This window comes from Neoarius graeffei, chromosome 5 (assembly GCF_027579695.1).
Source record: "Neoarius graeffei isolate fNeoGra1 chromosome 5, fNeoGra1.pri, whole genome shotgun sequence".
In the NCBI taxonomy this organism is placed as follows: domain Eukaryota; kingdom Metazoa; phylum Chordata; class Actinopteri; order Siluriformes; family Ariidae; genus Neoarius; species Neoarius graeffei.
Genome location: NC_083573.1, coordinates 30,749,875 through 30,776,988, shown reverse-complemented (window position 1 = coordinate 30,776,988; position 27,114 = coordinate 30,749,875). Strand labels below are relative to the sequence as shown.

General features: G+C 40.4%; 1 protein-coding gene across 1 annotated transcript; it reads left to right on the top strand.

The window, feature by feature from the left end:
* On the top strand, positions 1 to 26,782 carry grik5 (glutamate receptor, ionotropic, kainate 5). Its single transcript, XM_060920478.1, has 19 exons — positions 1 to 118; positions 738 to 902; positions 1,080 to 1,177; positions 1,357 to 1,522; positions 3,620 to 3,798; positions 4,151 to 4,204; positions 5,418 to 5,579; positions 5,851 to 6,003; positions 13,216 to 13,320; positions 13,417 to 13,524; positions 13,635 to 13,838; positions 13,964 to 14,077; positions 15,967 to 16,076; positions 16,616 to 16,789; positions 21,508 to 21,673; positions 23,048 to 23,273; positions 25,253 to 25,381; positions 25,610 to 25,731; positions 26,177 to 26,782. The coding sequence occupies exons 1-19, from the start codon at positions 1 to 3 to the stop codon at positions 26,780 to 26,782; spliced, it is 3,159 nt and encodes a 1,052-aa protein (XP_060776461.1).
* The last annotated feature ends 332 nt before the right edge of the window (positions 26,783 to 27,114 follow it).

The window sequence follows — 27,114 nt, the reverse complement described above, 5'->3', positions numbered from 1 at the left end:
ATGCCGGAACTGCCAGCAGTGCTGCTGTCGATTCACGTCCACTTCCTGCTAGTTACTGTGCTTAACATGCCGCCTTGTTCTCTAAGCCAGACCCCTGTCCTGTCATCTGTGCGAATGGGTAGGCTGTACTGCCTTTATGCTTATAGTGATTTCAATCCTTTGATCCAATAAATCAGTCCAACAGATTATATTATATATTAGTGTGGATTAAAATTGGGATTTAGGAGGTTAGAGATGCTGATGTCTATTATGGGTGCCAACTGTGTGAAAAATGTAATGAAGCATAATTTTAATCTCATTTGAGGAATACAGTTTGGCAACAGATCTTTTTAGTAAGGTGCATGCTAGCTAGGTACTCATGTACCCGGCCTTGACACGTGGAGTGATTATAAAACACATTGCAGTAAAATGATGCTGCAGCTGGAAATTTAAGTTTACGGTATGTCAGAGCAGGACAGACAACACTGTTGTCCTTCACTTCATCTGAATTACCAGGCAGGGGTCTTTCAAATAGCCATTTTGTTTGGCCAAATCCACACTTTGCCTTTGGCCTTTGCTTGGCCGCTCTTACTGCCACCACATTAAGCACAAGATTTTCTGCCATGACCTTTTGAAGTTGGCCCTTGAGAGGCAAAGTCTCTGGCACAGAGTAAATGGCCTCTCTCTCTCTCTCTCTCTCTCTCTCCCTCCCTCCCCCCTACCTACCTTTATTTTTGCTCCTACCTCTCACTGCTTAGCGGCAATTCTGGATGACCGCTCCGCCTGTGGCCGTGGAGAGCGGTTGGCTTTAGCTTTAGCACGGGAGAACATCAATAGCATGCTGGAGGGTCCAGCTCGTGCCCGTGTGGACGTAGAAGTCTTTGAGCTCCAGAGAGACTCTCAGTACGAGACTACAGACACTAGTAAGTCCCATCCACACACAAACACACTGAGAAAAGTAGGGTTAAGAGTGAAATATATGTATATAAGGGTATTTGGAAGCTCTGTCTATCAGGGTGAATTGGCCTTATTCAAAAGGAGGAGTGAACTGGGAAGAAGGCCTGAGGAAAGAGAGACCTACAGATTTGGTTTTCTTTTAGTGTGCCAGATTCTGCCTAAAGGTGTGGTGGCTGTGATTGGTCCTGCCTCCAGTCCTGCCTCAGGTTCTACTGTCAGTCACATCTGTGGAGAGAAGGAGGTGAGCCAGTGCATGTTTTTGGTGCTAGATTGTTAATGCTTTTAGAATAGTACTATGTACAGTAAATATGGTATGATGTCTACCTGTGAATTTGTCAGTATTTCACACTAATTCTATACGAACTCTCTCACACTTCCTCTTTCCTCTCTTTTCCGTGTCTCTGTCTCTTTTTTTCTCAGATCCCTCATGTGAAGATTGGTCCAGAGGAGACTCCACGGCTGCCTTACCTGCGTTTTGCGTCCGTCACGTTGTATCCTAGCAACGAGGATCTGAGCTTGGCCGTGGGCGCCATCCTACGCTCTTTCAGCTACCCATCAGCCAGTCTGGTCTGTGCCAAGGCCGAGTGTGAGTCTTTGATCTTTGCTCTCTCCATCAGGGTGTATGACCTGCCCAGGAAACCCACACATGTCAAAGTGCCTTTCCAAATGAGTCAGTGTAGGGATTGTATGGCCACTCAACTTTTGGTTTGAAATATATTTTATGTAAAGCAAGTACAGACAGTCAGGATTCTGGATTAAATAATTAATCTGCTACAATAAGAGGTTTGTTAATTAAATCTAACTCTCTCTTATAAAATGTGTGACTCAATGTCAATGTAAAATGTAGGAATAAATCAGAGAATCTCTGTGAGATTTTCCCTCTTCTCTTCATCCATCCCTCCACCACATATCAATTCAGATGAGTGCTGGTCAGCCACAGCAAAGGAATATCCCTGTACAACAGTGTATCATGTGTGAAGCTTGGAAGCCTTTCAAAATGCTTACCGTAAATACGATCCTGTATTGTGTACTAGCCTGAAAATATGTACAGTAGTGTATTATATATACAATTAAGCAAGTGTGAGCATCCAAGAGATCGTCAATTCACATGGCTTGGCTCTGACCTAGTTGGCTGCACTGTGGTTGCCATGGCAGCAGAGTAGGTGCAACTTGCCACTCATCAAGCTCATTTAAAATGGTGGCAAGAGACGGAGAGAAAGGCCAGCGGACCTTGCTCTCCGCTCCCGCTTTGTGCTGTGTATATATTGGTTGTGTGTGCGTGTGTATGAGATGCACAGTCATTAATTAATGAAAATATGTTCATTTATTTCTCATTACAACCCAGTCATTATTCTGCCCTCTGATTGGACACGCTGACGATCACCTCTGATTCTGCACATGCTGCTTGATCTCTGTGTCTGTCTGCGTGTGTTAGTGCAAATGTTAGGGCACATGAGAAGAGAACCATTATACATCTGATTTAACAGCGTCGTGTCTGACCACAAGATGGCCACCTCTTGGACACATACACCTGTTACACTGTATGCGTGATACAGCGTGAATACAGTGAAGACTGGAGGAATACTTATTCAGGACTTCAGGGAAGGGGAAATGAAGAAGGTCTTGCATTCTGCTGAAAGTTTGTAAGAAAAATGGTAGCGCTGACCTTTCAGACGCTTTTCTGAGAACGATTGAAATAGGAGGATAAAGCAGGAGGAGGATGCATCAAGTGATCCAGATTAAAAAAAAAAAGACCCCCCCCCCCCTTTTATTTCCTTGCTGCACTTGCGGTCTAGCACTTAATAAACCCATAATCCATAATGCAAGGACATTCTTATTGTCCTTTATTATTTTTATAGGAGAGTTGTGAATTACTGCGGTTAGAAAGGTGTGCTATTCTTAGACACATCTTCTTTGACTTATTCTTCTTCTTAAAACATATTCAGTAGCTCTTATGCACTATTTAATAAAAGGTAAGAGGAAGAGGAAGGAATGATAGTCCTGACCTACTGCTAGATTGATGGGTTTTGTAAGTGGAGTATGGAAGGGCTTTGGGACAGACCTGAAGGGGTTTTATTGTCGTAACAGAATTGGCTAATAAATTGCTCTGAATGAGTGAATGAAGACAGAATTTGTCTGGAAAGAGTGTAATGATATTGTGAAAAAGTGGAGTTTGATCTCAGAACACGTGCTTGTTGACTGTTAGGATTTAGTTAGTTTCAGCTGTTCATCACCTTCAGTTTTCATTGTGGAGTGAGTGGAGTGTGAGAGAGCGAGGAAGAGAGAGAAAGAAGCTGAAAGATGGCACGAATAGTACTAATACACAAAAAAAGTCAGTGAAATCCACTGAGAATATATCTGGGAAGGGTTGCTGCAGGAATCAGTGAGTGGGTGAGTGAGAGAGAGGAAGATACAAGAACGAGGATGGAGAAGTGCTGGGAGAGAGAGAGAGAGAGAGAGAGAGAGAATAAGAGCATGTAAGTGAGTGCATTGATTTCTCTCCTCCCTCAAACTAATTAAAGTTTGGCACCGGGTTCACTGGCTCTCTCTCTCTCCGTACACACGCTCCCATGAGGAGACAGCCACTCATTTACATTTAACACACACACACACACACACACACACACACACACACACACACACACACCCTCTTGTGATATCTTTAACCCCACCTGCTTTACAGGTCTGCTGAGATTGGAGGAGCTGGTGCGGCGTTTTCTCATCTCCAGGGAAACGTTGTCTGTCAGAATGCTGGATGATGACCTCGATCCCACATCCTTACTCAAAGAGATACGTGATGATAAAATAGCTACAATCATCATTGATGCTAATGCTTCTGTGTCATACCTGATTCTGAAAAAGGTATACACACACACACACACACACTCTTAACTTACTTGACAAAATGATATGGGTTTGAGTTGCACCGCATGCATCAGGTTGTCCCCTGGTAGCTGTAGTAGTGAAAACTAATGCATTTAAATTGAGCTCAGTGACGGCTCCCTTTTGTTCCCATCAGTCATCCCCCCCCCCCCCCTTTGATTTACAGCTATTGTAATTCAGCTCTGTTTCCTTTCACCGAACTTGTACTATGGTTGATTTTAAACACACTGAATATATGCTGCACAATCTGCTGGTGAAACTATTCGCTACATTTTCACCCTCCTCATTCTTTGTATATGTCTACACTTTAATCTTCTCTTTTCCTTTGTAGGCATCTGAGTTGGGGATGACATCGGCATTTTACAAATACATTCTCACCACCATGGTAAGAAGGATCTGTATTTTTGTTGTTTGCATTTTATCAGCCTAATTAATTGTTTTCAGTGTGATTTGTTTCTGTGACTTTAAGCAGGATTACACAAATCCTACCAACCCAATTTCCATGAAACTTGGTGGAAGGGTGTAGCATGGGCCAAGGATAAGACCCATTAAATTTTGAAGCAGATCCAAGTCATGGGGCAGATCTACAAATTTATTTTCTCTTTCACTAACGTTGTGAGATACAGCACATGCCATACATCTTAAAATGCAGTTGATGGCAGTAAAATTCAATAGTGACAAAATATAGCCAATGTAGAAATACAGTACAATGACCCCATGCCACAATCCACGTTCATACCAGCAATCCTCTGGAGTACACATGTAGTCACATCCATCCATCCATCCATCCATCCATCCATTATCCATAATTGCTTATCCTGTGCAGGGTCGTGGGCAAGCTGGAGCCTATCCCAGCTGACTGTGGGCAAAAGGTGGGGTACACCCTGGACAAGTCACCAGATCATCACAGGGCTGATATTGTACATAGAGACAAACAACCATTCACATCTATGGTCAATTTAGAACCACCAATTAGCCTAACCTGCATGTCTTTGGACTGTGGTGGAAACCGGGGCACCCGGAGGAAACCCACGCAGACAACATGCAAACTCCACACAGAAAGGCCCCGATCAGCCAATGGGCCTGAACCCAGAAGCTGCTTGCTGTAAGGCGACAGTGCTAACCACTACACCACCATACCGCCTTCATGTAGGCACATACTTCTAATAATTTTGGAAATATATCACAAGATATAAAGTGGTTGCGGTTGCAGGTTTGCATGCCATAGAAGAGACAACTATTGTCATTGGCAGAGGTTTGTGCTCTCCGAGTGCCCTTCTAGTTTTGTCTCTGAAATGGGTCTGGTATCTAAACCTGTTGACTATGGTTTCCATTTTGAGTGAATGCAACAATTCTTCTCTCTCTCTCTCTCTCTCTCTCTCTCTCTGAATTTTTAGAAAGCTCTTATTTACAAAAATGCCAGGTTACAGAAGACATAGAACAGACATTAGAAGACATAAATCAGACAAAAGAAACAAAAACATGTTTAGTGATTCATCGGTTCATAATTAAAAATGGTCTAGTTAAAATGGTCAGGTTATGCATGAACAGTCAGGCATGTAGGCAATTAATTATGTTATGGCTCTGTGTGTGTGTAGGACTTTCCTTTGCTGTGGTTAGATGATGTGGTTGATGAGCACTCCAACATTGTGGGTTTCTCTATGTTCAACACCACCCACCCATTTTACCTGGAGTTTATAAGGAGCCTCAACCTGTCCTGGCGAGAAGGCTGTGACCTTAACCCATACCCAGGACCAGCGGTGAGACATACACATACTAATTAAAGCTATAGTTACACTTAAATCTAACTCTAACCTTAACCTCAGTAACTGAAAAGAAAGCTTTTGATTGTTTTAGGTTTTTAATGCTGCAGTTAATAAACACTGCTGTTTTTGTATAAAATAAAAAAGCTCAAGTGAACAAGTCGAATATCACAACCTTGAGATATTCCTATCCTTATAGAGACATAAGGTACCAATATATAGAAACATGGAGACACACATTTCACTACTCTCTATGTGCTGTGTCTAGCTGTCTTCAGCTTTGCTGTTTGATGCCGTCCATGTGGTGGCGAGCGCCGTACAGGAGCTGAACAGAAGTCAGGAAATCGGAGTGAAACCCTTAAGCTGCTCCTCCCCACAGATCTGGCAGCATGGAACCAGCCTCATGAACTACTTGCGCATGGTCAGTGTGTGTGTGTGTGTGCGGATTTCCATGAGGCATATTTCCACGACATGAGGATTTTTAGGAACTGAGGAATTTCCGGAGCGTTTCCACCAGAACAACAAGAGCCAGTTTTCCCAGAATGTAGTTCCAGAGTAGGGAATTTGGAAAACTTAACCGAATATCACAAACATTATATATCAGAGGCAACATTGTGCATCTGGTAAAGCAGAATATTCCCGCTTTAAAAAGGTTGTGAATGTGTATTTTGTTCAATGCTCTAGCAGCATTTAAAAGCAGTGTTATATCTGGTGGCTTGTAAGTGCAAAACACATTAACAAACCAAAAATGCAACAGTGAATCAGAAACTGCATGAGCAAATTCAGAAATACGTCAACATGAACTCAAAATGGAGCCCACAGGTCCTTATTAAACATCACATGCTGGTTGGTGACTGGACATGGCATATGTCTATTAAAAGGAACATGGACTGCACATTTCCAGTCTGTTATTAAAACAATATTAATATGCAGTTATGTTATTATACTGATGAATATTATACGGCCTTCTCCTGGCTCAGGTCTTATTTAACTGATCGCTATCAGTATGTTGATGTAAATGGTGATTTTTCTAGACATACTGAGGTAAAGTTTGGTGTTCCCCAAGGTTCTCTCTTGGGACCACTGCTTTTTTCTTTATATATGTTACCTCTGGGTGATATTATTCATAAACATTGTACAACCCCAATTCCAAAAAAGTTGGGACAAAGTACAAATTGGAAATAAAAATGGAATGCAATGATGTGGAAGTTTCAAAATTCCATATTTTATTCAGAATAGAACATAGATGACATATCAAATGTTTAAACTGAGAAAATGTATCATTTAAAGAGAAAAATTAGGTGACTTTAAATTTCATGACAACAACACATCTCAAAAAAGTTGGGATAAGGCCACTGTGAGACATCCCCTTTTCTCTTTACAACAGTCGGTAAGCGTCTGGGGACTGAGGAGACAAGTTGCTCAAGTTTAGGGATAGGAATGTTAACCCATTCTTGTCTAATGTAGGATTCTAGTTGCTCAACTGTCTTTGGTCTTTTTTCTCGTATCTTCCGTTTTATGATGCGCCAAATGTTTTCTATGGGTGAAAGATCTGGACTGCAGGCTGGCCAGTTCAGTACCCGGACCCTTCTTCTACGCAGCCATGATGCTGTAATTGATGCAATATGTGGTTTGGCATTGTCATGTTGGAAAATGCAAGGTCTTCCCTGAAAGAGATGTCGTCTGGATGGGAGCATATGTTGCTCTAGAACCTGGATATACCTTTCAGCATTGATGGTGTCTTTCCAGATGTGTACAGTGGTGCTTGAAAGTTTGTGAACCCTTTAGAATTGTCTATATTTCTACATAAATATGACCTAAAACATCATCAGATTTTCACACAAGTCCTAAAAGTAGATAAAGAGAACCCAGTTAAACAAATGAGACAAAAATATTATACTTGGTAATTTATTTATTGAGCAAAATGATCCAATATTACATATCTGTGAGTGGCAAAAGTATGTGAACCTCTAGGATTAGCAGTTAATTTGAAGGTGAAATTAGAGTCAGGTGTTTTCAATCAATGGGATGACAATCAGGTGTGAGTGGGCACCCTGTTTTATTTAAAGAACAGGGATCTATCAAAGTCTGATCTTCACAACACATGTTTGTGGAAGTGTATCATGGCACGAACAAAGGAGATTTCTGAGGACCTCAGAAAAAGCGTTGTTGATGCTCATCAGGCTGGAAAAGGTTGCAAAACCATCTCTAAAGAGTTTGGACTCCACCAATCCACAGTCAGACAGATTGTGTACAAATGGAGGAAATTCAAGACCATTGTTACCCTCCCCAGGAGTGGTCAACCAACAAAGATCACTCCAAGAGCAAGGTGTGTAATAATCAGCAAGGTCACAAAGGACCCCAGGGTAACTTATAAGCAACTGAAGGCCTCTCTCACATTGGCTAATGTTAATGTTCATGAGTCCACCATCAGGAGAACACTGAACAACGATGGTGTGCATGGCAGGGTTACAAGGAGAAAGCCACTGCTGTCCAAAAAGAACATTGCTGCTCGTCTGCAGTTTGCTAAAGATCACGTGGACAAGCCAGAAGGCTATTGGAAAAATGTTTTGTGGACAGACGAGACCAAAATAGAACTTTTTGGTTTAAATGAGAAGCGTCATGTTTGGAGAAAGGAAAACACTGCATTCCAGCATAAGAACCTTATCCCATCTGTGAAACATGGTGGTGGTCGTATCATGGTTTGGGGCTGTTTTGCTGCATCTGGGCCAGGACGGCTTGCCATCATTGATGGAACAATGAATTCTGAATTATACCAGTGAATTCTAAAGGAAAATGTCAGGACATCTGTCCATGAACTGAATCTCAAGAGAAGGTGGGTCATGCAGCAAGACAACGACCCTAAGCACACAAGTCGTTCTACCAAAGAATGGTAAAAGAAGAATAAAGTTAATGTTTTGGAATGGCCAAGTCAAAGTCCTGATCTTAATCCAATCGAAATGTTGTGGAAGGACTTGAAGTGAGCAGTTAATGTGAGGAAACCCACCAACATCCCAGAGTTGAAGCTGTTCTGTACGGAGGAATGGGCTAAAATTCCTCCAAGCTGGTGTGCAGGACTGATCAACAGTTACCGCAAACGTTTAGTTGCAGTTATTGCTGCACAAGGGGGTCACACCAGATACTGAAAGCAGAGGTTCACATACTTTTGCCACTCACAGATATGTAATATTGGATCATTTTCCTTAATAAATAAATGACCAAGTATAATATTTTTGTCTCATTTGTTTAACTGGGTTCTCTTTATCTACTTTTAGGATTTGTGTGAAAATCTGATGATGTTTTAGGTCATATTTATGCAGAAATATAGACAATTCTAAAGGGTTCACAAACTTTCAAGCACCACTGTAAGCTGCCCATGCCACACGCACTAATGCAACCCCATACCATCAGAGATGCAGGCTTCTGAACTGAGCGCTGATAACAACTTGGGTTGTCCTTCTCCTCTTTAGTCCGAATGACACAGCGTCCCTGATTTCCATAAAGAACTTCAAATTTTGATTCGTCTGACCACAGAACAGTTTTCCACTTTGCCACAGTCCATTTTAAATGAGCCTTGGCCCAGAGGAGACGTCTGCGCTTCTGGATCATGTTTAGATACGGCTTCTTCTTTGAACTATAGAGTTTTAGCTGGCAACGGTGGATGGCACGGTGAATTGTGTTCACAGATAATGTTCTCTGGAAATATTCCTGAGCCCATTTTGTGATTTCCAAAAGCATGCTTGTATGTGATGCAGTGCCGTCTAAGGGCCCGAAAATCACGGGCACCCAGTATGGTTTTCTGGCCTTGACCCTTACGCACAGAGATTCTTCCAGATTCTCTGAATCTTTTGATGATATTATGCACTGTAGATGATGATATGTTCAAACTCTTTGCAATTTTACACTGTCGAACTCCTTTCTGATATTGCTCCACTATTTGTCGGCACAGAATTAGGGGGATTGGTGATCCTCTTCCCATCTTTACTTCTGAGAGCCGCTGCCACTCCAAGAGGCTCTTTTTATACCCAGTCATGTTAATGACCTATTGCCAGTTGACCTAATGAGTTGCAATTTGGTCCTCCAACTGTTCCTTTTTTGTACCTTTAACTTTTCCAGCCTCTTATTGCCCCTGTCCCAACTTTTTTAAGATGTGTTGCTGTCATGAAATTTCAAATGAACCAATATTTGGCATGAAATTTCAAAATGTTTCACTTTCAACATTTGATATGTTGTCTATGTTCTATTGTGAATACAATATCAGTTTTTGAGATTTGTAAATTATTGCATTCTGTTTTTATTTACAATTTGTACTTTGTCCCAACTTTTTTGGAATCGGGGTTGTATTAGTTTCCACTGTTATGCTGATGACACACAGTTGTATGTTTCTGCAAAACCTGATGAGAGACACCAGCTTAATAGAATTGTGAAGGACATTAGACACTGGATGCTTATTAACTTCCTTCTGCTGAACTCTGACAAGACTGAAGTACTTGTACTAGGACCACATGCAGCTAGAAGTAAGTTTTCTGATTACACAGTAACTCTGGAAGGCCTTTCTGTTTCTTCACGTGCAGCAGTAAAAGACCTCGGAGTGATTATTGACCCCGGTCTTTCATTCAAAACTCACATTGATAACATCACCCGGATAGCTTTCTCTCATCTCAGAAATATTGCTAAGATAAGAAATTTAATGTAACTACATGACGCGTAAAAACTAGTTCATGCTTTCGTTACCTCCAGGTTGGATTATTTTAAGGCCTTACTGTCTGGATGTTCCAATAAGTGCATATACAAGCTCCAGTTAGTTCAAAATGCAGCAGCAAGAGTCCTTACTAGAACTAGAAAATATGACCACATCACCATTGTCTTATCCACACTGCATTGGCTCCCAATCAAATTTCGTATTGATTATAAAGTACTTCTATTGACCTTTATAGCACTGAATGGTCTCGCACCACAGTACCTGAGTGAACTTCTGGACCTCTATGACCCACCACGCCTACTTAGATCAAAAGGTGCAGGCTATCTGCTGGTACCTCGTATAGTGAAGGCTACATCAGGGGGCAGAGCCTTTTCTTACAAAGCCCCACAGTTATGGAACAGCCTTCCAAGTAATTTTCGGGAATCAGACACAGTCTCAGCATTTAAGTCTAGGCTGAAATTAGTCAAGTCTTTTGTTAGTGGTGTTTACGAAGTAAAGGAGTAGATCTGGAGGGTCCTCAGACTTAGAGTGTTATGGTAAACTGGGATGTATGGATGCTGTCAGTCCACCACTCGCTTGCTCACTCGAGTTTGTTGACGGTGTAGTGGCTGGCTGCTTTATGTCCTGGGGCTCCCTCATTCCTGTGTTACCTTCTGGCTCTCCCCTTTTAGTTATGCTGTCATAGTTAGTTGCCAGAGTCCCTGCTTGTACTCAGTGCAATATATATATACTGTTCCTACTTATTCAGGTGACATTGGGCATACCTAACAACCTGTGTTTTCTCTCTCCCCCCAAAAAATCTGTCCCTCTGAGTTACATGTCGGTCCTGGGATCGAGATGCTGACCTCTTCTGCCCCTCGGACCTGCCTGATCCATCCTGGTGCCCTGTGTCTGGTTGGAGTCTCATTGCATCGCTCCTGTGGAGGACGGCCCCATGTGGACAGTTGAAAGTCACACTTGGAGGACGCTCTGGACTCTTACAGTAATGCTTTTATGGCTGAGGACTACAGTTGACTTGCTAACTTTAGGACTGCAGTTGCCATGAACAGTTTTCCACTCAAGTTTCCATCAATGAAGAGTTTATAACATCAACGAAACTGACTTTATGTTAAAATTGTTAATGTTATAGTCATGTTGTCTGTTGTTGCCCAAATGAGGATGGGTTCCCTTTTGAGTCTGGTTCCTCTCAAGGTTTCTTCCTCATGTTGTCTGAGGGAGTTTTTCCTTGCCACCGTTGCCACAGGCTTGCTCATTGGGGATAGATTAGGGATAAAATTAGCTCATGTTTTAAGTCATTCAAATTCTGTAAAGCTGCTTTGCGACAATGTTTATTGTTAAAAGTGCTATACAAATAAACTTGACTTGACTTGACGAGTGATTCTTTCTTCTGAATAACACAGTGTCCTTTAGGCAGGTTTCCAGCATTTGCATGCTAATAATACTGCCATGCAATATTGCCAGCATATCTAACATAACACCATATAAATGCCTTTGATGAAAGTAAGCACAAATAAAGGTGTCAGTAGATTCATTTATATCTTATTTCTTTCTACACGTAAACATTCTCTGATTCTCTGTTTTCTGTCGTCTCCCAGATCTACAATCAACAACAAGAATGTGACATTCACTGTGGACATAGCCTTTCCATATTGAGTTAATGATGTGTTTATGAGTTTGCTGTTGTGATTTCACATTTGTTCTCATCTCATCTCATTATCTCTAGCTGCTTTATCCTAATTTCACATTTGTTGTTGCATTTATTAATGCATTTTGTGTTTACAGGCCACTGTACTTAAGGCATTTAAAAACATCATTTGTGCTGATGTAATTTGTGTATAACTAAACAAAAACAATGAAGAACAGCTTCAGTCTGAGCCATTTCCATGTTAAATTTGTTGCTGTGTTTTTGTTGCATACTCAAACGAAGTATCTGTTGCAGGTTAAATCTGGTCTTAGGTTAAACCTGTATTCAACCTAGGTAAAATTGGTGAACCACATTTTACCTCGGTAAAATGTGTATTCAACCTCGGTTCAACTGTCTGAAAAGGGATTTTTTTTATGGGGTGTCATAAAAAAAGAGGCATGGTTTTTTGGGGGGTCAAAATAATTTAAAAATAGTAATAAATAAATAAAAAAGAAGAAAATGGAAATTGTCGTCATCTTCTCTCACCCCCCCACCCCACACCTGCTAACCTCCCCTCTCTGGTCTTCATCATCTGGACTCCCTTCCCTTGATGTTGTACCTTCTCAACTACCTCTCTACAAACACTCAACAAATCACAATGAAATAAAAGATTTTTAGTTTACTCACCAGGACTTGAACTCACACCCTCCAGCTCTGTAATCGACAATATTTACCACTACTCTACACAGATTAATGTTGCAAAGTCACCCATACCCTAACAAAAAGCTAACCCAAACCCTGACAAAACGTTAACTGTCTCAAAACATACAAAAATTATAAATTTAACCGAGATTAAATGCTGTTTATATATTTAACCTAGGTAAAATGTGGTTCACCAATTCAACCTAGGTTGAATACATGTTTAACCTGAGAACGGATATTACCTGCACCGTATCCACTTAATAGTTTGCATCAATTCTGTTATTTTAGATAACGGTCCCTACAGTACAGTGGAAACACAAACTAGTAACCGTTCCTCAAAAGTGAATGTTCCTAGTTTATAAATAGCTTGTTGTTTTTCCTCTTTCTCTAGGCCTGTGTTGGTTCAATCATTTCTCTGGAGGCTCAGATGGTCCACTTTTTTGTTTTCTCACAGCTCCGAACATGCCCAAAACCAGAAATCAATAACACACAATACCTGCTACAGCTGGTACTTGGAGCTGGGAGAACAAAAATGCAGACCATCTCAGGGGTACCAATGGTGTCAGATTTTATCTTTCAGGCTTATACTTTCTCTGTGCTCTCAGGTGGAGTATGATGGTTTAACAGGCCGTGTTGAGTTTAACAGCAAAGGCCAGAGAACCAACTACACCCTGCATATCCTGGAGAAACATAAATCAGGCCACAAACAGGTAACACACATTCCCAATCGGATTTCTTCTACAAGTAGTTATTATTTTAATTAAATAATGGTTTCTAATGAATCTTCTTCTTTGTCTATGTGCTAGATTGGTATTTGGTATTCTAACAACACCCTGGTCATGAACTCCACCAGTCTGGATATTAATGTCTCTGAAACATTGGCCAACAAGACCCTCATCATCACCACCATACTGGTGAGGGCTTACAGTACCACATGCACTATATGCACCGTGTGGTGGCCATTTTCTGAAGTATGTGAAGTAACAAGGTTCTTTTTTTTTTGTGTGTGTGTGTGTGTACATAGGAGAACCCGTACGTGATGAGGAAAACAAATTATCAGGAACTGGAAGGGAATGAGCAGTATGAAGGCTTCTGTGTGGACATGTTGAAGGAATTGGCAGACATTCTGAAGTTCACATATCGAATCAAACTAGTCGATGACGGTCTGTACGGCGCTCCAGAACCCAATGGTTCCTGGACTGGCATGGTGGGGGAGCTTATCAACAGAGTAAGTCTATACATACACATTTCATTTTTCTGTATTTGTCATACTTATTTTTTAAATGCCTTGCTTCACATTGCTGACCTTGTATCTGTTCTCTTCCTCTTCTTCTCTCTCTTTCTCTGGAGTAGAAGGCAGATTTAGCTGTAGCTGCTTTCACCATCACCTCTGAGAGGGAGAAAGTCATTGATTTCTCCAAGCCTTTCATGACCCTGGGCATCAGTATACTTTACCGAGTTCATATAGTACGTTACATAAAGATTTTGTGCCCACAATCACACACAGTCTCTGAGCCTCTTGATTTAACTTGGCTATTTCTGTAGTGCCTTGGCCTATGATAAATATTCCCTCTACTGTTGAGAAAAAGCAAAGCCATAAATAGACATATTCCTTTGGTGCAGGCGTGTGGATGTAGTATTTGGAAAAATAGTGCTATATAAATGAAGCTTGTTCTAATTTTCAGCATAAACGTCATTTATAGAGTACTACTGTAAAAGTAAGCCTTTTTAGAGCTTTATAAGGAAAGTGCTACAATTAATTATATAATAACATTTCTGTTTGAAATATAGTATATTTTGATCTGGATATAATCACAGTGGATCTGTAGACCATCTGATATGAATCAACAATCTTAAAGGCTTATTCCAACATGCATCAGTTGTCTGCTAGAAAGCCGGTGACATTATTGCTGACACAATGCTGTATTATGACATTTCCATTAGACTCCTGTGACAGCTTTCTGGCTCAGTGTATTATTATTATTATTATTATTATTATTATTATTATTATTATTATTATTATTATAAGCCACTTCATACAATTTTATTTTTATATACTGGTTCATTGTTGCCAATGTGTCTCATTAGTCAGTCGTGTCTTATACAATTCTTACACTTGAACTGTTTCATAATTGATCAGCATACAAAACATCAAAGTCAAGCACGCTCTAATAAAGATAAGAGTAAATATACAAATAAACAAAATGTATTGATTGTCACTGTCAAAACCTTCACTGTGTATGCAGCACACAGAGTCGATGTTGATGTTCCCATGTACTTGGCAAGGCATAGGGGATGTTCAGAGCATTTTTTGGTGCTCACCTTTGTTCAGTTTCCAAATGACCGTCATTTGGCAAGCTCACTTTACATTATCGTCATTATATGCCAGGCAAAAAGCTTTTGGTGCATGGGGTTTTTAATGATTTATTGCACTTTTTATTAACTATTACTGCCACAGAATGATACAGGATAGTAATTAGATTTAGGAATCCTAAATCTTAGTTGAGCTTATTAGCTGGTTGCGTTCAGATTCCTAATGGGACTTTGACATTGAGAAAAGCTGTCTTTATGACAGCCGATGCCTGTTTGACTAACTATTTATGACTGTTTATATAGGCAATAAGTTTATATACAGTACTGTGCAAAAGTCTTAGGCACCCTATTTTTTTCCATACAAACTTTGTTATAGATTTCTATTTTATGGCTTCTACATTATCAAGTCAGTACAAAAACATTTTAGAGTCCAAACATTCATTTTCCAGCACAAAATTAAATATTACAGGAAAAAAAAAAGTTTGTATCTGAGCGGCATATTACATAAGACACCACTTTTCAGATTAAAAAAGAAAACATAATGAAGGCTGCTGGGTTTTGGTGCAAAATTACAAAGCAAGTGTGACAGTCAAAGTGTCCAGAAGAACTGTGGCTGGTTCTGTAAGATGCTCAGTAAAACCTACAGCTCGTTTCCTTATAAAACTGCACTCATTGTACCTGAGACTACTATTTTTTTTAAGCAAAGGGTCGTCTCATACAAAATATTGACTTTTTTTCATTTATTATGGCTTACTGCTGCTTATAGTATTTTTTTAAATGTTGAAACATTTCATTGCATTATTCTTAAGCCATTTTTGGTCTACAGCATTTCTTTACATGTGCCTAAGACTTTTGCACAAGACTGTACGTCATTTTTGTCAGGAAATGCTTATGTAGGTCTCATTTAAGCTTATGGATACTTCTTTACCAGTGAAGTGAACAATGACTAGCTGTGACGTATGTGTATGTATGTTTGTATATTTCTCCTTTACTTTTTATAGGTTTTTAAAAAACTGTATCATTGTCTTGTTTCTCCCTTTTAGGGTCGAAAGCCAGGCTATTTCTCATTCCTCGATCCTTTTTCTCCAGCCGTTTGGCTTTTCATGCTGTTGGCCTACCTGGCTGTCAGCTGTGTGCTTTTCCTCGCTGCTAGGTACGGTACAGCCACACATACCTACATACGCCCACACGCTCTCACACATACCCCAACTCGTAATCAGAAATAGTTGTTTGTGTATTATAACCTCCAGTTCTCAATGTTCTGCTTGTGTGGCATGTCTCATTGCTATATCTGAGATCTAATATCTAATATCTATTATAACTGTAAATGTGCTCTAGAATTCTGATCAGTTGCTACTCTGTGAACCACAGTCAGTCAATCACAAGTCTCGGCCTCAGACACTCCGCCTACAGACCGTCTTACATTTATTACACATTTAATTGGCTACAACTAACTGAATATATCTATCACACAAAATTAACAGTCTATGGCTAGTCATTTGCAATGTCAATCAGACTCTCTTGTCGTGTAAAAACAGGCAGCAAAACTGAGTGATGAACAAAATAAAACACTGCCAGACTTCAGCTCTATTTCAAGCATTGTGTTTATTGATGGATGGCTTGGGAGAAATAAAAGGGACAGTTTATTCACATATAGGTCACACTTTGTGTGTTTCTCTGTGTGCATCCAAGGTTAAGCCCCTACGAGTGGTATAACCCTCACCCGTGCTTGCGGGAACGCCGGGATCTGCTGGAGAACCAGTACACACTAGGAAACAGTCTGTGGTTTCCAGTAGGAGGCTTCATGCAACAAGGCTCAGAAATCATGCCTAAAGCTCTGTCTACACGCTGTGTTAGCGGAGTCTGGTTAGTGTGTGTGTGTGCTTGCAACAGCTTGTGTTATTTATTTCATTTCTAACCAATCAGAGTGTATTTAAGGTTAAATGTTATAAATGCTAATTATAATATTATACAGTTACCGGCCACTTTAATAGGAACTTGTTCTTGATTCTAAGATTCCTGGTCTTGGCTGGCAGGAGCGGAACCCAATGTGATCTTCTGCTGTTGCATGCTGAGATGCTTTTCTGCTCACCACGGTTGTAAAGAGTGATTATATGAGTAGCTATATCCTTCATGGAAGCTCAACCCAATCTAGCCATTTTCCTCTGACCATTTTTTCTCTGTGTAAACTCTAGAGACTGTTGTGTGTGTGAAAACCCCAGGAGATCAGCAATTTCTGAAATACTCAAAGCAGTCCATCTGGCACCAACACCCATGCTACAGTGAAAGTCACACTTTGAGATCACAGTTTTTCCCGTTTTGATGTTTGAAGTGAACATTAACTGAAGCTCCTGATTTGTATCTGCATGATGTTATGCATTGTGCTGCTGTCAAGGGATTGGCTGATTAGAGAACTGCACAAAACAGCAGGTGTATGGGTGTTCCTAATATAGTGGCCAGTGAGTGTACTTATGTATAATAAAGATTAAAATAGTTTTGCTTTCCAGTGTGGGAAATGAGGAATTTTAAGCAGACTGTCACAGGACAGACAAGTCTGAAATGTTGTCTGTCCATCCAAATTTCAGCCTGTCCGAATGACGGCCCAAAGGCCTGGAACAATGTGGCTGGAGTCCGGGGCCCACCTTAGGGCCCCAGAAGCTGAAGGGCTTTAGATGCCTGGAGATGGCTTCTCAGCTATTTCCAGGCATATTTTTGTGATCTTCAAAGGCCAAATTACGCTAGACATTAGTTGCTAATTACACTACAAATTGAATATAATTTACAAGAAAATGTCAGAAGATTCAAGAAAAACCTGCTTAAAGTTCTACCCAAGAAAACAGTAGTGCACACAGGTCAGCTCCATGTCTAGAAAAAAGTATAGGGACAAGGATGTTCCAGTTGGTTACAACTTACTGGTACTCATATATAGGTACTATAACAACACTCATGAAACCTTATGTCAACAATGACTATTTTTTATATTGTTGATAATAAGTTGATAAGAAATTTAGTATACACTACAACTATTCTTACATAACAGAGTTAAAATTTTGAGTCCAAGATTCCAAGTAACTTTGTAACAAAATGACTTAAAATGACTCAAAACTAGACACGGTCATATCATTTGGCATTCAGACTAAAATCTGCTGGACTGGAACTTAGAAAATAGGAGAAAATAAAAACGCTATTAAAATATAAATCTACATCCTACAAAGCATATAACTATGACTGTCATTCTTATTATGAATAAAAACTGCACATAATAACAACAATAACATAACCATTGATTGGCAGTTTGGCACTTAACATAATACTGTACTGCAAACTGAACTCTTGATCAACTGACTGGATCAATCAGATACTGTCAACCTTAAAACACTAGTTCAACTGCATCGTGCAATAAAACAACAATGAATAGTGAGTGTGTTATTATTGTCTTTTTTAGTGTGCCACTCGGGGAGAGGGAGGTGCCTGTAAATTTTGGCGGGGTGAGGACCTTCGGTTGCCGAGTTATGAATTTTTAAATCCCCGCACACACGAGTGATTGGCGCTAGGGCACGTACTAAAGCTTTCTGCGATCCACGCTCGCTTCTAATGTTGGATCAGGCCAAGCCTGGCTCATTTGAAAGGTCTCAGGCAAGGCAAGGCAAAGCAAGTTTATTTATATAGCACATTTCATACACAGTGGCAGTTCAATGTGCTTTACAGAAGTAAAAACAAAACAGTAAACAATAGAAAATAAAATTACATAAAATAAATGGGGAAGAAAAATAATAAGAATTAAACAATAGTAGAAATAAAATAATAAAATGAAGTAAAAGTTCAGTAAAAAAACCCAGCAGAATAAAATAGAATAAAAGTTAAAAAGGCTAAAGTTTAAAACATGCAGAGACTGTAAAAGTTAAGAAAGTTTAAAACATGTAAAGATTACAATATTAATCAGTTAGCAGAAAGCATCTGAAAACAGCTTGGTGTTTAGTCTAGATTTGAAGCTGCCAACAGCAGGAGCATTTTTGATGTCCTCTGGCAGTTGGTTCCATAGCTGTACTGCATAGAAGCTAAAAGCTGCTTCACCACACTTTGTTTTAACAACAGGTTTTACCAGTAAATTTTTCTGCTGCGATCTGGTAGATCTGATTGGGTTAGGCCGCTGCAACATATCAGAGAGGTAATTGGGCCCTGTACCATTTAGAGATTTGTACACCAGCAGCAATGCTTTAAAGTCAATTCTGTAGCTTACTGGAAGCCAGTGAAGGGACCTTAGAATTGGAGTAATGTGCTCTGTTCTTTTTGTTCGTGTGAGAACCCTAGCCGCTGCATTTTGAATCACCCGAAGTCGTTTGATGGTCTTTTTTGGGAGGCCTGTGAAAAGGCCATTGCAGTAATCAACCCTACTAGAGATGAAGGCACGTATAAGTTTTTCCAGATCATTTTTTGACATAAGTCCTCTTAGTTTGGAAATGTTTTTTAGGTGATAAAATGCCGTTTTAGTGATTGCTTTCATGTGACTGTCAAAGTTTAGCTCGCTGTCAATGAAAACACCAAGATTTTTAACCATATTTTTTGTTTTAATCCCCTTTGTGTCAAGTATAGTGGTAATCCTGAGTCTTTCATCTTTTTTCCCAAATAGAATTACTTCTGTTTTATCTGTGTTCAGCTGAAGAAAATTTTGTGACATCCAGTTGTTGATTTGGTCGATACACTGGTAGAGACATTCAAGGGGGGCATAATCATTAGGTGATAGAGCAAAATAAATTTGGGTGTCATCTGCATAGCAGTGATACAAAATTGAGTTGTTCTTGATAATTTGTCCAAGTGGGAGCATATAAAGGTTGAATAGTAATGGTCCAAGAATCGACCCCTGGGGGACACCACAGGTCAAGGACATTGATGTTGAGGTACAATTTCCCATGGTAACAAAGAAGCTTCTATCTTTTAAGTATGATTTTAACCAGTTGATAACTTTACCAGTCAACCCAACCCAGTGTTCAAGTCGATATAGCAGTATGTTGTGATCGACAGTATCAAAAGCTGCACTGAGGTCCAGTAACACCAGGACCGATGTTTTGCCTGCATCAGTATTAAGACGTATGTCATTTATAACTTTAATCAGCGCTGTTTCAGTGCTATGATTGGCACAAAATCCTGACTGAAAGTTATCAAAACAGCTGTTTGATATCAAGAAGGCAGTTAATTGAATGAAGACAATTTTTTCAAGGATTTTCCCGATGAATGGTAGATTTGATATTGGCCTGTAGTTGTTTAATACTGAAACATCCAGATTATTCTTTTTAAGTAGGGGTTTTACAACGGCTTTTTTCAGGGACACAGGAACAATGCCAGTCTCTAGGGATGTATTTATGATTTGAAGCACATCTGTAATTATAAGGTGAAGAACAGACTTAAAAAAGTTGGTGGGCAGAATGTCCAATTCAGATGTTGAGGAACTGAGATTTTGTACAGTTTTTTCAAGAGTCTCATAATCAATTAAACAAAATTCTGACATTGTGTTGAAGTTATCTGTCTGTGTCACTGATGATTGCAGCTTTTCAATTATTTGCAACTGAGATATATTATGAGCAATATTCTGCCGTATATTATCAATTTTACCTTTGAAGAAGGATGCAAACTCACTGCATTTATTAACTGAGAGAAGTTCAGGTACTAATTGTGGTGGGGGATTAGTTAGCTTCTCTACTGTTGAAAATAGCACACGGGCATTGTTCATATTCCTGTTGATGATGTTGGAGAAAAAAGACTGTCTTGCTTTACGAATTTCATAATTATATTTACAAAGCATCTCTTTATGGATTTGTTAATGGATGTGAAGTTTAGATTTGTGCCATTTTCTTTCAGTCTTTCTACATTCTCTCTTTAGCAATTTAACAGCTGGGTATTGCTTCCATGGTGCTTTCTGCTTGTCATTGATTCTTTTGATTTTGAATGGAGCAATATCATCCATAATTTGGTTCATGTTTAAATTAAAAATTAAAAAGGGAGAGGGATGTGTCTGTAAATTTTGGCGGGGCTAGGACCATTGGTAGCCGAGTTATGAATTTTTAAAGGCTGGCTCGAGCCAGGGCGCGTATTAAAGTTTTCGGCAAGTAGCACTCACGCAGGGGTTTCAGGGGCAAATAATGGGTTGAGGCAGAGTTGTACTGGGCCGTGCCTGTGCTGGTTTGAAAGGGCTCGGAGAGAGGGAGGTGCCTGTAAATTTTGGTGGGGCTAGGATAATCGGTGGCTGAGTTATACATTTTTAAATTCGGGCCCATGGGGGTCCCCCTGTTTCACAGGCCATGTTACGACAATGTATTCACTCAGTGTAACATTTGGAAGAAAATTAGAAGTAGATTAGACCCATATCTTTACAATTTTTCATGGGCCATCCGGTTTGATGCTTTTGAAATACAGATGGACACATTCCAATTATTTTTTATCAGCCATCCGGTCTGATGCTTTTGAAATACAGATGGACAAATGCGAAAATTACCGGTCAATGTCCACCGGTCCGGCCTTATTTCCCACACTGCTTTCTAATCGTTCATCCCTTCACATTTATATATAAATGTCTCTTTTCCTCTCAGGTGGGCATTCACTCTGATCATCATCTCCTCGTATACAGCCAATCTGGCTGCATTTCTGACAGTGCAGAGGATGGAGGTCCCCATCGAGTCACCCGATGACCTGGCAGACCAAACCAACATTCAGTATGGCACTATACATGGTGGAAGTACCATGACCTTCTTCATGGTATGAACCATATGATTCTCAAACACACTTGGTCTTTTTAACACAAACAACCATGTGCATATACTATCCTTGCTGTCCGTATGGTAGGCGCATGTCAGACCATGTTTCTGTTTGAGTTGGCATATGCTGGTGTTTGAAAGAGCATTGTATTTTGTTTGTTCATTTGAGTCACTCTTGGCTCGGTGTGTGTGGTAACAGGTCTTGTTTGCTCCTTTAGGTCCTTGACATTTTGTGTGTGTTTGTGTTGTCTCTGATATATTTGTACCCAGATGACTGGTTGTGGTTTGGTCTAACTTAAGATCTAGGTAAATTCCTGACATTTACATAAAGAAACTTATTTCATTTGGAACAGCTCAGTTTAATCTGCAATGAAATTCTGTTCAGTAACTACTTCAGCCAACACACATGCAAAAACAAGCTAGAAATGAACTGAAACCAATATCTGTTTGAAAGTCTACATTCTTGACGAAAAAGGGTTCTTGCCTGTCAGGGGATTTAGGCATAAATGTATTAGTGTTCAGTCTGCCAATTGCAGTATAAATGTGACTGCAGGGGAGATCCATACATCGTGTCACTGAGCAGGGCCATGGCCGAAGGAAAGAAACTGTCTCTGTGCCGTGAAGTTCTTGTTTTAACAGTCTAATATCTCATCCCTGAAGTTAGTGGCTGAAATGTGTTGGCAGGATGTGTTGGGTCAGTAACAATCTTGACTTCTGCATCTGTAGATCTTATAGTTGGCATTGCAATGTTATTTCAATTACACACACAAATTTACTGAACCTTTCATGAAACTCAGCCAGTTTATATTAACAAATTGAAAGAAGGTGATCCAAACCAAATCTGTAAAATAATTCATTATTAAATTAACAGATAATTCTTCCCTTTAATTAGGACAAAAGAAATGGCACCCTATAAAAGGAAGACAGAGACTATACGCCGCAGTGGCATTACTACAAGAATGAACTCCTGCTGAAGTTTGACATTTAGTAGTCATTTTGTAGTTTGTGAACTTTTTTTTTATGGATTTTTGAGTCAGCTCAAAAATTTGCCATGAAAGCATTTACGAGTAACTGAATTTCAGCAACATATAAAGAAAATCGAAGTTACCAAAACTTTTGCAAATCTGGTGACAGGCCCATGAAAACATTTTCACACAACTTTACTAAAAGATTGAGAAATGAGGTCCAGTGTGTGTAAAACTTCACTCCTCATTTCTCCTTTCCTCTTCACAAGGACAAAAAGGTGTTGTGAAAAAGTTCCTATGCATCATGTAATAACCAGCTAAGGGACTGTTTCAAAAAGTGCAGAGTTGCTGGAACTGTGACAAGGGCAAATGTCTGTCTCAATTACTCTTCATCTCTGTCACCATTCCAGAACTCACGCTACCAGACGTACCAGCGCATGTGGAACTATATGTACTCCAAGCAGCCCAGTGTGTTCGTGAAGAGCACAGAGGAAGGCATTGCCCGTGTACTAAACTCCAAATATGCCTTTCTTCTGGAGAGTACCATGAACGAGTACCACCGCAGTCTCAACTGCAATCTCACACAGATCGGGGGCCTGCTGGACACCAAGGGCTACGGCATTGGCATGCCTCTGGGTGAGAGACAGAGAGAGAGAGAGAGAAAGAGAGAGAGAGAGACTGTAGGGACATAATCAATGAGTGCAAGTTAATTTGAAGGTTAATAATGCTGTTTACTAACCTTGTAGTTAAGACAGTTTGTAGCACAAATCAGGAAACTGTAGCAAAGAGTTCTTCATAATACTCTGAAAAGGGCTCAGCCCAGTGGTTATGATACCACTATGAGTCATGATACCATTCACTGCAACTATCATGAGCTAAAAGCCTTGAAAATTTAGTGTGATCACATCATGTTGGCATTACAATAATATATTTTTGACTAAAATAATAAATGTGATGTAACCAAAAATATTGGAATGGCAAGGCCAGTTCTTGTTTTTTGTTTTTGCTATACATTGAAGACATTTTATTTTGAGATCAAAAGATGAATATGAGATGCTACATCAGAATTTCAGCTTTCATTCCTTAATATGTACATTTCTTAAACAACTTGGAACATGGAAGACTACCCTATTTTAGTGAAAAGTATTGGAACAGATAGTCTTAAAGTAAATAACACTTAATATTTGGTTGCACATCTCTTGCTTGGAACTGCATCAAGCTGGTGACTCACCCACATCACCAAACTGTTACATCCTTCTCTTGTGATGCTTTTCCAGGCTTGCACCACAGCTTCTTTGAAGTTTTTTTTTTTTTTTGGGGGGGGGGGGGGGGGGGGGGGGGTAGGGGGGTCCAATTCACTCTCCTCTTCAGGAGGTGAAATATATGCTCAGTTGGGTTAAGGTCTGGTGTTTGACTTGGTCAGTCTAAAACCTTTCACTTTTCCCCCGATGAAGTCTTTTGTTGTGTTGGCAGTGTGTTTTGGGTCATTGTCTTGTTGCATGATGACGTTTCTCCCTATTATATCAGATGCATTTCTCGGTAAATTGGCAGATAGAATGTTTCTATAGACTCCTGAATTCATTCTACTGCAACCACCATGAGATACATCATCAATAAAGATTAGTGAACCACTTCTAGAAGCAGCCATGCAAGCCCACGCCATGACTCTACCTCCACCATGACTGACTGACTGAAATTGTATGTTTTGGATTATAAGCAGATCCTTTCTTTCTCTAAATTTTGGCCTTTCCATCACTAGGATAGAGGTTAATCTTGTTTCCAGAGCTTTTGTGGCTCCTTTGCTTATTGTTGATGATTAATTTGCAACTTGTGGTATGGCTTCATTATTTGTGCTCTCAGAGTCTTCTTCAAAAGGCGGATTGTGATACCTTCACCCCTGCCCTATGGAGCCTGTTGGTGATGTCACTAACTGTTGTTTTGGTCTTTGTCTTAACAGCTGTCACAATGTTTCTCTCATCAACTGCTATTTTTTCCTTGGTTGACCTATTCTTGGTTGACCTGGTATCTTTCTTTTTCAGAACATTTCAAATTGTTGTATTGGCTATGTCCAATACTTGTGTAATGGCTCAATGGATTTTCAGTCTTTTCCCAGCTTCAGAATGGTTTGCTTTTCTCCCATAGACAGCTCTAATTTCATTATTTATCTTGAAAAATTAAAATTTCTGTTTTCTAATAAACCCTTGAATGATGTTAAAATAGGGTTTGGCTATCTGCTGTCTACCACGGTGGTCAGTGTATTTTTTATGCCATATGTTCTGGGCATAGAAATATTGTATTTCAGAGTCAGAAGAAATAAACACAGCTGAGTGGAGTCTCACATACAAAGTCACAAAATGTACAGTGTTTGCACGGCCACGACCAGATGAATTACACCTTGTACAGGTGAAAATATTGCTGCTCCATGCAACCATGGGTAAAGGTATCCAAATCAATCCACTACTCACATATCCATAAATAGAGTGAGACATGCCAAGGAGGCCAGGGCTGGAAAAACAAAACAAATGCTATATTTCTTTCTGTCTCAGGAATGTATTTTGTATGTCATATTGCCATCACTTTCTATCACACACTCACTCTCTTTTTTTTTTTCCCAGGCTCTCCCTTCAGGGATGAGATCAGTCTGGCTGTTCTGCAGCTGCAGGAGAATAACAGGCTGGAGATTTTGAAGCGAAGGTGGTGGGAGGGAGGGCAGTGCCCCAAAGAGGAGGACCACAGAGCTAAAGGTATGACTATTCTCACATTTAATTTGTATATCAGGACATATTTTTGCCTAATGTCAATATGTTTCTCCATTATTCATTCAGGTCTTGGGTCTAGGTATAACAGGAATAAATAATGTGTATGCATTCAAATAAATGGTATCTGTGTATTTTTCTGGGTTCAGTCATTGTATCTGTTGTGTGTAAGAAAGGATGGATTTGTTTAATAAAGTGTGTGTGACTGTGTTGCAGGTCTAGGAATGGAGAATATTGGCGGGATCTTTGTGGTATTGATCTGTGGATTGATCATTGCCGTGTTTGTGGCAGTGATGGAGTTTGTGTGGTCCACACGGCGCTCTGCTGAAACGGATGAGGTATGATTTCTCTCCACCCACCCCACAGGAGACTACCACAGCCAGCCACCACTACATGTGCAGTACTTGTGTGTACGGTACTTTTCAGCATGTGGCATAATGGGCAGGTTATAAGATTAAAATGTTCTTTGCATAGTTACAAAGAAAACCTTACAGAAAACCTTTAAGGAGCCCGTGATCTATAACCTTTTATAGGGCAGGAATCTCTATGCAGCTGACAATTTGATTCAATTTATATTTAGTATGCAAAGATGTGATTATATAACAATTCTTTATACACATTTTTGATTACATTATGCTTTTTAAAGCTTAAATCATATTCCACTTTTATTCACAAAACATACAATATAGTAGTTGTTTTTGTATTTTATTTGTGAGGTTAGTAGGTTAATAGACTATCATTAACCTTCATGCATTTGCTTTCTGACCCTTCTCTCTTTCATAGGTGTCTGTGTGTCAGGAGATGTTGAGTGAGTTTAGAAATGCTGTGTCATGTAAAAAGAGCTCTCGTTTGCGCCGACGTCGGCCTCTATCAAGCTCTTTAGCCCTGCGTCACCCGGCCCGCCTCAGCCTGGGGGCCTCACGTCCCCTGCGCCTGGTCAGAGAGATGCGTCTCAGCAATGGCAAGCTCTACAGTGGTGCAGGGCCTTTAACAGGAGGCACCGGAGGTGCAGGAGGCCCCTCAGAGCTTGGTCCTGGGCCTCAGCGTCTCTTAGAGGAGCCTCTGGGGGCCAAGAGCACACCCACAGGGCCTCTGGGCCCCCCTGCAGTGACTGTGCCTCTGCCACGAGGCTGCACTCATGTACGAATTTGCCAGGAGTGCCGGCGCATACAGAGCCTACGCACAACCTCGTGCTCACGCATCCCTCCATCCTCGGCACCGCTGCCTCGCCTAGCTCCACCCCCACCACGCTCCTCCTCCAACACAGACAGCGAAGGGGGTGGCGGGCCTAGCCCACGCCGAAGAGGCCACTCCCCTCCTCCGAGAGCCTGTGCACTCCCGCCCCCTCAGAGCACCACAAATACAGACCTACTGGGAGGCCAGGACTGAGAGAAAGAGAGGGAGAGAGACAGAGACAGAGACAGAGGGAGGAGATCAGGAATGGACAGATTGGGGACATACTGTTCTGCAAGGACAGTTCAACATGTGGATCAGGATGACAAAATGTAGACGAGGCACTTGAACATTTTCACTGGAGTCTGGTCCTCCCACTTCCTCCTCTGTGTTTTGTCATGTCTGGAATTGCTATTTTAGATGTGTGGAAATCACTATAGACATTATCACATAAAGAGAAACAAAATGGTGGTCTCTTTTCATACTGCAGTGACATTGGAAGCTGAGGATAAATGAGTAATGCAGAGATACTTCACCTCCCCCTGAAC